Consider the following 13,308-nt stretch of genomic DNA (forward strand, 5'->3'; position numbering starts at 1 on the left):
ACTTTTTAGTATATTAAAATTTCCACTGCGAAATCTTTTTCTTTAAAGTGTTTACGTTTGTTGTACTTTTAGTAGTGGTGGGGGGTAGTGGTTAGAGAGGAATACCCATGGCCTTTCATTTCTACACTCCGCAACCATGATGAGTTTGTGTATTATTCTAAATTTCCTTGAACTTTCTCATCTAATACTTGAAATGACTTACAAAAGGTTCAATATAGCTGTTATTGAATGTTACTGTAAGTTATAAATTCTATACCATGAGAGAAGTTTTCTCCAAAAGTCTTAATACATTTATTACAACTATCACCCCATTTTATTAATATTTAAAGATTTCATGAATTTAAAAATTAGAGAACTGATTCTATTAAGTTCTCTAATAGGTGTAACATTAAAATTTACTATTTTAATCTAATTATGTACATTTAATATACTGACCTTTTGCCATTACAAAATCTCAACAAAAAAAATCAGATTATGTAATGTCATACAGGTAGTCTATTAAATTATCATTTCTTTTTAATGTATACTGTTTAAAAAAGAAATTTGTTTTTTAAACAGTATTTTATGTTCTACTTTTAACATGGCTCAAGTTATAATTAAATAATAGCTTACTAATTAAGGCTTCATTACACAAGGCTAACAAACATCTGGTGACAGGGACATACAACAGAAAATATGAAATAACGTGACTGTAGGCCAAGTACTTACAAACCAATCACAAGGCCAGCTAGAGGTAAAGGCTTCCAAAAATCAAATGTTTCTTTTTTAATAAGTTTGTCTTAACAAATGGGGAAAATGCAAATTATATTTAAATGTGCATACAACTGCAAATTTTAAATACCTGGAGTTGTTTTTTAACACGCTCATTTTTTTGCATTTCTGTTATACGTTCCTCCTCACTTCTATGGTTCATTACCCCATCATTTGATAATTCAGCACTAGCCTCAGCATTATTCTCATCATGTTCATCATGTTCATTTTCTGTTGGAGGAATGACTGGTGGTGGTGGAGGTGGAGGAGGGGCAGACATCACAGTCTTTAACTCTTCTTTGGTCTTTTCCAAGTCTTCCTGGGCTGCAAAAGCCTGAACATAAAAAATAAGTTTATCAGCAAGTTACTTTGAAAATTGGTAATTAAAAGAATCAAGTTATCCTGGGACTTCCCTGGCGGTCCAGTGGTTAAGACTTCACCTTCCAATACAGGGGGTGCGGGTTCGATCCCTGGTCAGGGAGCTAAGATCCCACATGCCTCGTGGCCAAAAAGCCAAAACAGAAGCAATATTGTAACAAATTCTATAAAGACTTTAAAAATGGTCCACATCAAAAAAAAAAAAAATCAAGTTATTATCCTTTCTTTCTAATATAAACTATATTTCAGGGTAATGAAAACAGGCCCTATTGATAAAAGCTTATTACATGACAGAATTAAAGACACCACTGTGCAAAACCCTAATAAAATTATTAATTCTGGCAAGGATTATCAACTGTTGCTAAAATTGTTATACAAATAGTTGATGAGAAAACGGATATAAGTATAATGCCAAAGAATTCCACATCGAATAGATTACGTTTTAGCAACGATAAAATATAACCAGACAATGGAGGAAACAGACTGTTATTACTCTAGTCCAACGATCAATTAAAACAACTAATGGTGGGTTAATCAGATATTAAATGTCTTCTGATATAATATAACAGAAAGTATCCAACGTCACCAATTATCTGAGTAATTCTATTGTGCTGGTTTGTCTGGAAAAGTACTGCTTTACACTGTTGTCCTGGTGTAATTATTAACAACACCCCCTTTCACTCTCAAAAGTGTTCTAGTTTGGATGATAAATTATCTGAAAGTCTCACCTATGAGGCATCATAGCCAGAAATTTTTAACTTGAATCCTTCAAACTTTTAGGTTTATCTTCCAGCTTACAAGAAATATTGATGATAAAAAGACAAGCTGAATGACACCATAAGAAAGGAATTAGACAAATACAGGAGGAGGGACAATCTGTGGGTCCTTTTAATAAACCAATATCATAAAAAAAAGAACTGTCCTACTTTAAAAGAGACTTAGAGCAAACAGATGCAATGCAAAGTCCTACTCTGGACACTGGCCTGGCAAATTAGCTATAAAAGACTTTTTGGTTCAATTCTGAATATAGTCTGCCCAGAAATAAACCCACACATATATGGTTAATTAACTTACAACAAAGCAGCCAAGAATATAGGTTGGGGAAAGGACAGTCTCTGCAATAAGTGGTGCTAGGAAAACTAGAGAGCCACATGCAAAAGAATGAAATAGCCAAGATATATATGGAAGTACCCTAAGTGTCCATCAATAGATGAACAGATTAAAAAAAGTGGTACAAATATTAATATATAGTAAAATACTATTCCACTATAAAAAAGGAATTTTTTTAAAGATTTTTTTTTTGATGTGGACCATTTTTAAAGTCTTTATTGAATATGTTACTACAATATTGCTTCTGCTTTTTTATGTTTTAGTTTTCTGGCCCCAAGGCATGCAGGACCTTAGCTCCCCAACCAGGGATTGAATCTGCACCTCCTGCATTGGAAGGCGAAGTCTTAACCACTGGACCACCAGAGAAGTCCCAGGAAATCTTGCCATTTGCAACAACATGGATGGACCTTGAGGGTATCATGCCAAGTGAAATAAGTCAGACAGAGAAAGACAAATTACCATATGATCTCGCTTATAATATATATAGAATCTAAAAATCAACCAATCAACCAACCAAACAAAAAAAACGAGCTTATGGATACAGAGAACAGACTGATGGTTACCAGAGGCATAAATGGAAGAGGAATTGGAGAAGGGAGTTAAAAAGTACAAACTCCCAGCTATAAAATAAATGAGTCATGGGGACATAATGTACAGCATACAGACTACAGTTAATAATACTATATTCTATATTTCAAAGTTGCTAAGAAAGTAAATCTGAAAAGTTTACATAACAAGAAAAAAATTTCTGTAGCTATATATGGAGATGGATGTTAACTACACTTACTGTGATGATCGCTTCACAATAGATACAAATATTGAATCATCATGCTGTACACCTAAAAATACATTATATGTCAATTATATCTAAATGAAAAAATTTTGAATATAGTCTAATATTAGATGAGATGAAAACTGACTAAAACAGAACAATATGTACAGTATGATCTCACTCTGGGACATATAAATGTGTATGTATACACATATGCAAATAGGAAAAGATCCTGGAAGGATATGCACTACAGTGTTAAAACAGTGATCCCAGTTAGCAAGAATGTGATTTTTCTTTTGCATGCATTTTCTAATTTCTACAATTCACAGGATGTGCCTCTGTGATATGTTATTTTTATAAGTTTATGTGTTCCTGACGTTCATAAATCATCCCTAAAAGGGAGCTATACAATTCTAATAAAGAAAGTAGTGTTAACAAAAAAGTTAAGTGTTTTTCTTTTTGTAGAGTTCCATTGACATATACATATATACATAACTCTCAATACCAAAAACTTCCCTAAGAAATCCGAAGTGCTACGAAGAAAATTTAAGAGGGAAACAAAACTGCTTTCTGTAATAAGTACATTTTGTCGGAGAAAAATCAGAGAACTATATACCTTTGAGTGTAAAAAATTGTTATTATTATAGTTCCATTTAAGAGTTAACATTAAAGTTTGAATTAAATTCTCATTATCTTATATTCCCTACCCCTCCAAATAAAGCCTAATTTTTCACTTTTATGCCATTTCAGACAACAGTGGTTTCATCTACTTAGGAACTCAGAAATCTCAGTATCATCTTCATTGCATTCTTCTAATTCAACTTTACATCCAATCATTTGGTTGCCATGCCCCTTTGAGTCTACCACAAAATGTCCTTCAATAATTCCTGTTCCTCTTTTTTCTCAATGCCACATCCTTAGTGTGAGTCATTAGCTCTTAAGTAATCCTGCCCACTATCCCAATCCATCCTTCATGCTGATTACTAAGCTGTTTTTATAAAACCATGCTTGATCATGTTACAATCCTGTTTTGAAATCTTCAGAGCCCAACGTCTACAGATATTTCTCAGCATCTTGCCTTAGCAGGGCATTTATTTAAAGCCTTTCACAACTTAATTCCCTCTCTAACTTTCTAGCCACAACTCTCAAAATTTCTGAAAACAGACCCTAAGTTTTGCTCACTTACTAGTTGACCTCAAATCTGTCATGTGTTTTTATACTTCTTATGCTCATTCAATTCCCTCGATCTGGAATGACTTCCTCTTCAGTCTCCATCTTTTCTACCCCCAAATTGAATGTATTATTCAAGAGCCGGCTTAAATTTATAAGGGTTTCCCCAACACCTGCCTCATTCCCTCAGAAATTAAATATTTCTTCTGTGTTCCCAAAGTACTTAGCTTATTATCACTAGATTAGTATTTACTACAGTACATACACATTCATACAGAGGTACCTCTCCCCCTCTAAATCATGACAGCAACTTATATTTATCTCTATAATTTCCACATATAGCTGGGTACAAAATAGATGTTCAATAATTTATAGTGATGAACAAATGATTACTTTGTGTTGCCACTCAGTAGCTTCCTCCTCCTTTTTTTTCTTGGCTTCTTCTAGAAGCGCAATCTTGGCAGTGAATTCGGCAAGTTCTGCTGCCTAAAATAAACAAAACAATTACAAATACTAAAAAGTAATATATTTTCAGTCATTTATATTAAGTCAAAAAAGCTTTAATGTACATGGACTGGTTTCTTTGGTCATGCCGTGCAGCTTCTGAGATCTTACTTCCCCGACCAGGGATCAAACCTGTGCCCCCTGCAGTGGAAGCTCAGAGTTCTAACCACTGGACCGCCAGGGAATTCCCACACGGACTGTGTTATATGTTTTTCATAGACAGTCTTCTGTTTAAAAAAAGGAACTATTTCTTTAAGAGCATAAATATCTTACTTGTACTAGGTATAATGAGCTAATGAGACAAAGTGAAAAAAATTTTATTATTCTATATACACGTAGTTATTCCTGTTTTCATAGCAGGAACCTAGGAGCTATTTTTAAACTCATCAATAAACTATCTCTTAGGGGCTTCCCTGGTGGCGCAGTGGTTGAGAGTCCGCCTGCCGATGCAGGGGACACGGGTTCGTGCCCCAGTCCGGGAAGATCCCACATGCCGCGGAGCAGCTGGGCCTGTGAGCCATGGCCGCTGAGCCTGCGCGTCCGGAGTCTGTGCTCCGCAACGGGAGAGGCCACAACAGTGAGAGGCCCGCGTACCACGCAAAAAATAAAATAAAATAAAATAAACTATCTGTTAAAGCCTACAGAAGGAAAAAGAATTCTATTTACATAACACTTTATAATTTAAACAGCACTTTCTTAATTCCCCAACAATACTATTAGGTGGTATTATTCCTTTTTTCAAAGGGAGCGATCTGAGGCTCAGAAAGACCCAAAGACACATAGCAAGTAAATGCCTAAACCAATATTTAAATCCCAAATCTTCTAGGTGTCATGCCTACTCCTCATTATTTGCAAGTCCATTAAATACACAAAAAACCCCAATCAATTATGATCTATCTTATAGTTAGCCTACGGTTATCTTATAGGGTTTAGAATATACGTAATTGTCAACTTATCTAAAGCAAAACATGCCAGTGGCTTAAACAAAATCTAAGCAAATCAGAATCTTTTGTTAGCAACAGGCTCCATGTATCTTTTATGGTTTTATTTTTAGGTTTCCTTTTAAAAGAAGAAATAATCATTTTAGGCTTATTTCCACACTTCGTTATTTCCACACTTGTCTCTTTGGTTTGCTTTCCAGAAGGTATAATATACTTAATTTTACAAAGGTGTTTTTTTAAGTTTCCATTATTTGAACTTATTTTATTGGCACTCATTAGCAAACAAAATTTTACTGTTGATTTTGGATCTATTACAACACACTTTTGGTAGTGGCTGCACAATACTGATCATTTATTTACTGTACTAAATACTGCAACCTCCAAATTATCTATTTTTACACTGGTATTTCATTTGTCATGATGGGTATTCCTCTGAATACAGAAAATGGTCCATGTGGTCTATGGTTTTCATAATTCTTTGTTATTCTACTTACTGCTTTAAAATACATTCGAATAAAAAGATACAAGTTCCTTGCAGTGAGTGCACACATACCACAGTGCGGGGATTTGAAAACGTAATTAACCAACACCTTTGTGCTCAGAGAATAAACACTCTGAAATTGCGGAACCGATTTCGTCCATGCTTTTGTCTGAATTTTTCTTTTCCCCTAACAGAACCCAGGTTCCCTACCAGCTGCTCCTGATTCTTCATCTGGTCGGCAGCCTGTTTTGCTATAGCAGATTTGGCCTCTTCAGCAGCTTGACGCTCCTTTTCAAGCCTTTCTGCTTCTTCTTTTGCTCGTTTTCGTTCCTGGTCCAGTTCTAGAGCTTTTCGAGTCTGTTCTTCTAGTTCTGTCAAATATATGTATCCCACCAAAACAATGATTAATTCTAATTTTCTCATTATCAAAAGAAGTCAAAATAGTAGCAAGGAATCTAATCTGTACAGTTTCTTAAAATTAGCACATATGCAAATGAACATTACCTCGTTTTTAACTTGGCAAAAACCTAATAACTTTTAAAACTCTATTACACAATTCAAAAATGCAAAGAAATGAAAATTCTCTGTAATTCAAGTTATGTCATAAAGCTAGAAGCACATCCTTTATTTTATTTTTAAAAAAATACCCTCCATGGGCTTCCCTGGTGGTGCAGTGGTTGAGAGTCCGCCTGCCGATTCAGGGGACACAGGTTTGTGCCCCGATCCAGGAAGATCCCACATGCCGCGGAGCGGCTGGGCCCGTGAGCCATGGCCGCTGAGCCTCCGCGTCCGGAGCCTGTGCTCCGCAACGGGAGAGGCTACAACAGTGAGAAGCCCGCGTATCGCCAAAAAACCCCCAAAACTCTCCAAAAGGGAACCCTCCTACACTGCTGGTGGGACTGTAAGTTGGTACAGCCACTAAGGGGAACAGTATGGAGGTTCCTTAAAAAACTAAAAATAGAACTACTATATGACCCAGCAATCCCACTCCTGGGGATATACCCAAAGAAAACCATAATTCAAAAAGATACATTACCCTAATGTTCACTGCAGCACTATTTACAACAGCCAGGACATGGAAGCAACCTAAGTGTCCATTGACAGATGAATGGTAAAGATGTGATACCTATATACAATGGAATATACAATGGTACCTATATACTCAGCCATAAAAGAGAACAAAATAACGCCATTTGCAGCAACTGAGTGAAGTAAGTCAGACAGAGAAAGACAAATATCATATGATATTGCTTATATGTGGAATCTAAAAAAAGGTACAAATGAACTTATTTACAAAACAGAAGCAGAGTCACAGATGTAGAAAACAAACTTATGTTTACCAGGGTATTTGGGGGGGGCGAGGAGAAGGGATAAACTGGGAGATTGGGGCTGACACATACACAATACTATATATTAAATCGATAACTAATAAGAACCTGCTGTATAGCACAGGGACCTCTACTCAATACTCTGTAATGGCCTATATGGGAAAAGAATCTTAAAAAAAAAGGGGGATATATGTATATGTATAACTGATTTGCTTTGCTGAACACCTGAAACTAATACAACATTGTAAATCAACTATACACCAATGAAAATTTTTTAAAAAACCTCTCTGAAGTTTTGACATAAACAAACTGCCATCTGTTTCAAAAGTCTATAAAATAACACACTTTAAAACTTAAATAAGTTTTTACTTACCTAAACTAAGTATTAGATAAGTAAACCCAAGACATTAAGACTTAATACTTACTGACTCAAATAGGAATTTTGATGTGAATTATATGAATTACTGAAAATTTTGAGTTATTAGTATCCATTCCTCAAGCATGAAGACAAGTAAGTAATATTTGGAGATAAATGAGGTGAATTTTAATCCATAAATGTACAGATCATAAAGTTAATTCTCTTTTCTTATTCTAATGAGTTGAGAAAGGAAAATATTACTAGCACAAAGCCAAAAGATTTGAAATCAATTTGAAAGTACTAATTTTAAGTATTATTCTGACAATCTTTGTTCAATAGCAAGGACATTTGTGACAGAAGACAAGAGAATATCATCTATTAAGATGGGTGCAATGTCCTACAAAGAATGACTCTCCCTTTCTGTATACTTTAGAAAAAAGGAAAAACTGAAAATCTGTATGTCAAAAGATTTGAAAGCTAACTGTAACGTACAAGTCACCTTACTGTTCTTCATTTTGTTGTTCTTGGTCAGAACTAATTTAAGTAACTGCAGTTAAGACTTGGGAGGTTTTGAGAAGACTGGAAAGAATAATGACTTTAAACTCTAGATAAAATGTAAACTTCTACGCGACTATTTGGCTATAAAGATGAAAAGTGTATAATGAAGGATGTTACTGAAGCTAAATTCTAGGATTATTCATTTTAGTATATGTCTTCTAAAACTTGGACATCAGAGCTAGCCCATCTAACTTTTTTAATGATCATTCTTTCCATCTGGCTGACTAATACATAAAATAAAGCTCACAGAGTTCACAGCTGTATCCTCCTTCTAAACAAGCAAGCAAATAATAAGAAAAGTTTACAAATGAAAACGCCTTATTTTCTCTCATAATAAAAATTCTTTCTGTACTATGAGTCAATAAAGAAAAATAAGCCTGGGTTATAAAGTTAAATTTCAAAATACTCTTTATTTTCTAACAGTTTTTTGGTACTAAGTATTAATTTGAGGAATAGTAGACGGAGCAATGGTTGTTTTGTGGTATATTAAGAATTACACAAAACTCTAATTTTTTTTAATGTTGAAAATGTACTGAAAGCTTCAAATCTACTCTAGTCTCTAGTCTAGAAAGGAAGGTTTTGAAGTGCCATATATCCCACAATGATCTCTTTCTTTCCTCTCCAGTTAACTATGATTGGCAAACTATGGCTCAGTGACCAAACCCAACCCAATGCCGTATTTTTGTAAATAAAGTTTTACTGGAACACAATCTCATTTGTTTAGGTATTGCACATGACTGCTTTCATGCTGCAATGGGAGAGTTGATAGCTGTAACAGACCATGTAGCCTGCAAAGCCTGAAATATTTACTATCCAGCCTTTTAAGAAAAAGTTTGTGAACCCACAAATTAGAATATTTCAGGAGTTCCCTGGAGGTCCCGTGGTTAGAACTCAGGACTTTCACTGCTGTGGCCTTGGGTTGAATCCCTGGTCAGGGGAACTGAGACGGAACTAAGACCCCTCAAGGTCCGTGGCATGGCCAAAAAATATATATATATTTCTATGAAACAAACATCCCTCCAGACCTTGGATCCAGTTAGAAGCCCTTGAGGAGAAGGATTAGATGAGAAATGTGAATAGTATCAATGTTTTGCCTATCTGGGTCAAAAAAAGCAAGAACCTACAATTTTTGAGGTCTGGCATGTGAGAAGAGAGTACGAAGGAAATCTGGCTTCTTTTAGAATCTCAGCTCTTTCAGGACAAAGGTGAAAGGTTACAAGAATAAATTGTTTCTCTCATTAACAGTACACAGTATATTGATGTAGATGGTTATGGAAGTTAATTAAGTGTAGACCAGGGAAGTTATTCTAAGTTCAAGCTAATAAAATTTGTGAAAGCTTCCCTTTCTCAATCAGGTTTGAACACAAGCATCACTTGATTTTGACAGGTCTAAGACTTGGCAAGCCAAATCAACTCTTACGTCACCCCCAAGGGCAAAGATTGGAAGCTATAAAAATTGTAACAGTATTAGTAAAAAATAATAATAATAAAAAAAAATCTCAGAAGATTATAGATTTTTTTCTTCCTCTTTCCAGTCTAGGGCAATAGTTTATTTTTACCCTGGGAAAAGAACTAATACTATTACAAAAAAAAAAAAAAAAAAGCAAATAAAAGTTCTATTATCAAAATTCTTAGAAATCATAGAATTAAGAATATGATTACAAATTACTTACTGAAAAAGCAATTTTAGAATACCTGTACTACATCTAAGCAATGGTAACTGAAAACAGCAAGGTGCAAAAGGATATATGTACCTTTTGTTTAAGAAAGAAGTGGAAGTGGAGAATTCTGAGCCAGATTAAAACCCTGTAAGGCCTCAGGCATTGAAAAATTATATCTAGTGCCTTAGTCCCAGCAATCAAACTAAAAACAATACAAAGTCATAAAAAGATATAAGGAAGGCCAAAAATGTTTTGCTTTTTCTAATGACCATTTTGGTACTTTTAAAAAACATTACTCAAAATGAAGATTTTTAAAATATGTATTATACATATTTATTTATATAAAAATCTATATTTATATAAATGTACTTATTTACATAAATATATTTATATATTACTTTTTTTTTCTGCCCCTGCTTGGCAGATGACAGAAACATGTGTGTAGACAGACTGCGTATTGGGTAATGCAGCCTGGGAGATGATTAGGAAATGGTCAATCCTACTTCTTTCTCTACAGTGTCCATATGCTGAAGAATTTACAGATCTGCCCAAGATAAATGTTCTTGGGGTTTTACACTAATGTAAGCCCATGGAAATCAAGCACAAGAGAGGGGCAGTTCATACGTATCTGAATAGAACCAGTTTATGAGTCTCATGCATGGCTATTCTTATTCTGTACCCATTTAGAGTCAAAGCACTTGGGCCACTGCTTATTTTCTTATTTGATATATTCCCTCACTTCCATGTCTGCCTGTCCATTAAGTAAATAGCACATGTTTCTCATATGCCAGTGTTTCTCAAATGGTTTCTATCAGAATCTCCTGGATGACTTGTTAAACTAGATTGTTGGGTACCACCCCTACAGGTTCTGATTCAATAGATGTGGGATGGAACCAGAGAATTTACTTTTCTAACAAGTTTATAGGAGATCTTCTGGTTGCTGTTCCAGGCAGTACAATCTAATATGCCAATTTTCCACAGCCAAACAATTAGAAAATAATTGAGACAATAAATTAATTTTTAAATTCACTGAAGTAGACACAAGGAAAAATTTTGTAAATGTAGAATACGTTCATTATGAAGGGATAACCAGAGTAATTGGGGTGGGTGGTCTTGCTTTTGAATAAAATCTGAGATTATTGCCAACAAAAAAAAGAGAAAGAAGTGGAAAGAAAAACATATCTTTGTGTGTACATCATGTATTTGCTTATTTTATATGCAAAAAAAACAGGTATATAATATTCCCAGAAGAGTGGAATAGAGGCAGAGCCTGTAGTATTCTATCAGGCTAAGAAGACAGAGATTTAGACTTTGGGGCTGCCAAAGCATCCAAGGCTTGAAAGGACAAGATCCTGAAAAGGAGTAAACAGAAAAGTCTCAAAATCTATGTGTATCTCCCCTCAAGACATTTGCCAACTCCTAAAATGCACACATACGGAAACAAGCAAAAGCAGCTGTAAGAGGGTAAAGAGGTGACCAGAGAGATTAACACTCTCTTGCAGCTTGGGAGTCAAAGGTTGGAGTTCAAGGCCCTCTAAGACAGAAGGGCCCCAGTAAATATGCAGTCTTCCAGATGACACCCCCAAAGGGCTAGACTAGCAATGGGAAAACCAGAAAGAGACCATCGTTAACAAAGCCTGAAACCCAGCTCAACTCTATCCAGGTGATCTGCACATATTCTGACCATCAAAAGCAAATTAAATCCTCTCTAAAGGAAAATAACACCATCCAAAGTCTCTATAACTTTTCATATACAATGTTGGGCATTCAATCAAAATTACCAGGTATACCAGACAGGACCAAATGAGCCCCTGACCCCCTCCCCCCACCCCAAAAAGGGAAAACAGACTATAGAATAGGCCCATAGATTATCCAGACATTGGAGTTTGCAAGCAAGGTCATTAAAATAACTATGATTGACACTGCTCATCTAGGAGAGGTGGAAAAAAAGCAAAGCATAGGGAAAGAATCAACGGCCAGAGGAACACTTACAATAACGTAGAAACAGATGTTCAGGGGTCCTTCAAACCCTCTGCAGAGATGCCAAGGGCCAGAGTCCCCTTTATAATTATAAAAGTTCAATTTATCCATCTTTTCCTTATGGTTATGAACACATTCTCTCCGTTACTACCTTCTAGAAACTTCATTCTACCTTTAACATTTAGGTTCACAATCCACAGGCCCTCTATAAAGAAAAACCAGCTAAAAATTCAGGAGCTCTTTGACAGGGACCCAAATACACTACTAATTTTATTTTAGCAAAACAGTAAGCCAGTGCACTAGAATCATGCATTGAAGGAAAAAAAAAAAAAGCCCCCTCCCCACCTCAAAAAAGATAAAACATTTCTAACCACCAAATAAACAGCAATACTGCAAATGTGAAGAGCATGTGAAGCTCCTCCTGTGGCTGAGAATGAAAGCTTAAAGGAAGAAAATCTGAAAAGACCAGACTTAGGCAGCGGTGGGAAACCCAACAGAAAAGCTGTATTATAAATGCCAACTTAGAAGATAAATCAGAGTTACAGAGCTTGTCATCACATTGAGAAACTGTTATCACATCCTCAATCCATAGAGGTTTGCAGCAAAGACATTTCAACAGCTGATCTTCCTCTCCTGGATTTTCCATCCCCAGAACTTCCTCTCCAGGAGCTCTCTATTAAGAAAAGGATTGTGAATAAGTAGAAAAGGAAGCTACCAGAGATGGGAAGAAAGGAAAAGTATAGTTAATACAGCAAACAAAGAGAAAACTACCAACCCAGGGATGATCCAGGAGGTGTATCACCTAGCAATACCATGGGAGGAGAGGGTTTATTCTGTGAAATATGCAGAATATTCAGTTCGTTGACTTAAATGGAGAAGTCCAGTCTTGGCAGATATTAAACTCTTCTGGAGACTTAGTTTGTCCTGTTATAAACTAAATGGCTCTCTGTATTAACTTTTTCAAGTAATTATTTTCCTTTTCTCAATTTCAGGATTATAATTTATGAAAATATATAATGTGTAACAATTAACAACTAATACCATAAAAGATAAAAGATAAAGTTAAGTAACATGGGAGCCCAAGAGTTGCCTTGTCTTTGAAACATGCTTCCTACCATTTTATTATATACCTATGACTTATTTATGACACATCAGTTAAAAATCTTTTTAGGTACAACTAGTAACTGAACACTGTGGCATTGGCAATAGGATAGACAAATAGATAAGTGGAACAGAAAAGAGTCTAGAAACAGATGCATACATATAGACTTCTGGATTTGTGACAAAGGTGATGCTATGTATGGTACAAAGTCTGCA

The 13,308-nt window shown here is 35.4% G+C and overlaps 1 protein-coding gene across 4 annotated transcripts in view; it reads right to left on the reverse strand.

Moving 5' to 3' along the window:
- RDX (radixin) overlaps window positions 1-13,308 on the reverse strand; it is a 102,192-nt gene that overhangs the window by 29,443 nt on the left and 59,441 nt on the right. For all 4 annotated transcript variants that reach the window (XM_060304021.1, XM_060304020.1, XM_030836545.3 and 1 more), the window contains exons 11-13: window positions 6,317-6,477; window positions 4,574-4,666; window positions 842-1,084 (exon numbers count right to left, since the gene is read on the reverse strand). In XM_060304021.1, coding sequence (XP_060160004.1) covers window positions 842-1,084; window positions 4,574-4,666; window positions 6,317-6,477 — 497 coding nt within the window. The remainder of the gene's footprint in view (window positions 1-841; window positions 1,085-4,573; window positions 4,667-6,316; window positions 6,478-13,308) is intronic.

This window comes from Globicephala melas, chromosome 8 (assembly GCF_963455315.2).
Source record: "Globicephala melas chromosome 8, mGloMel1.2, whole genome shotgun sequence".
Taxonomy (NCBI): domain Eukaryota; kingdom Metazoa; phylum Chordata; class Mammalia; order Artiodactyla; family Delphinidae; genus Globicephala; species Globicephala melas.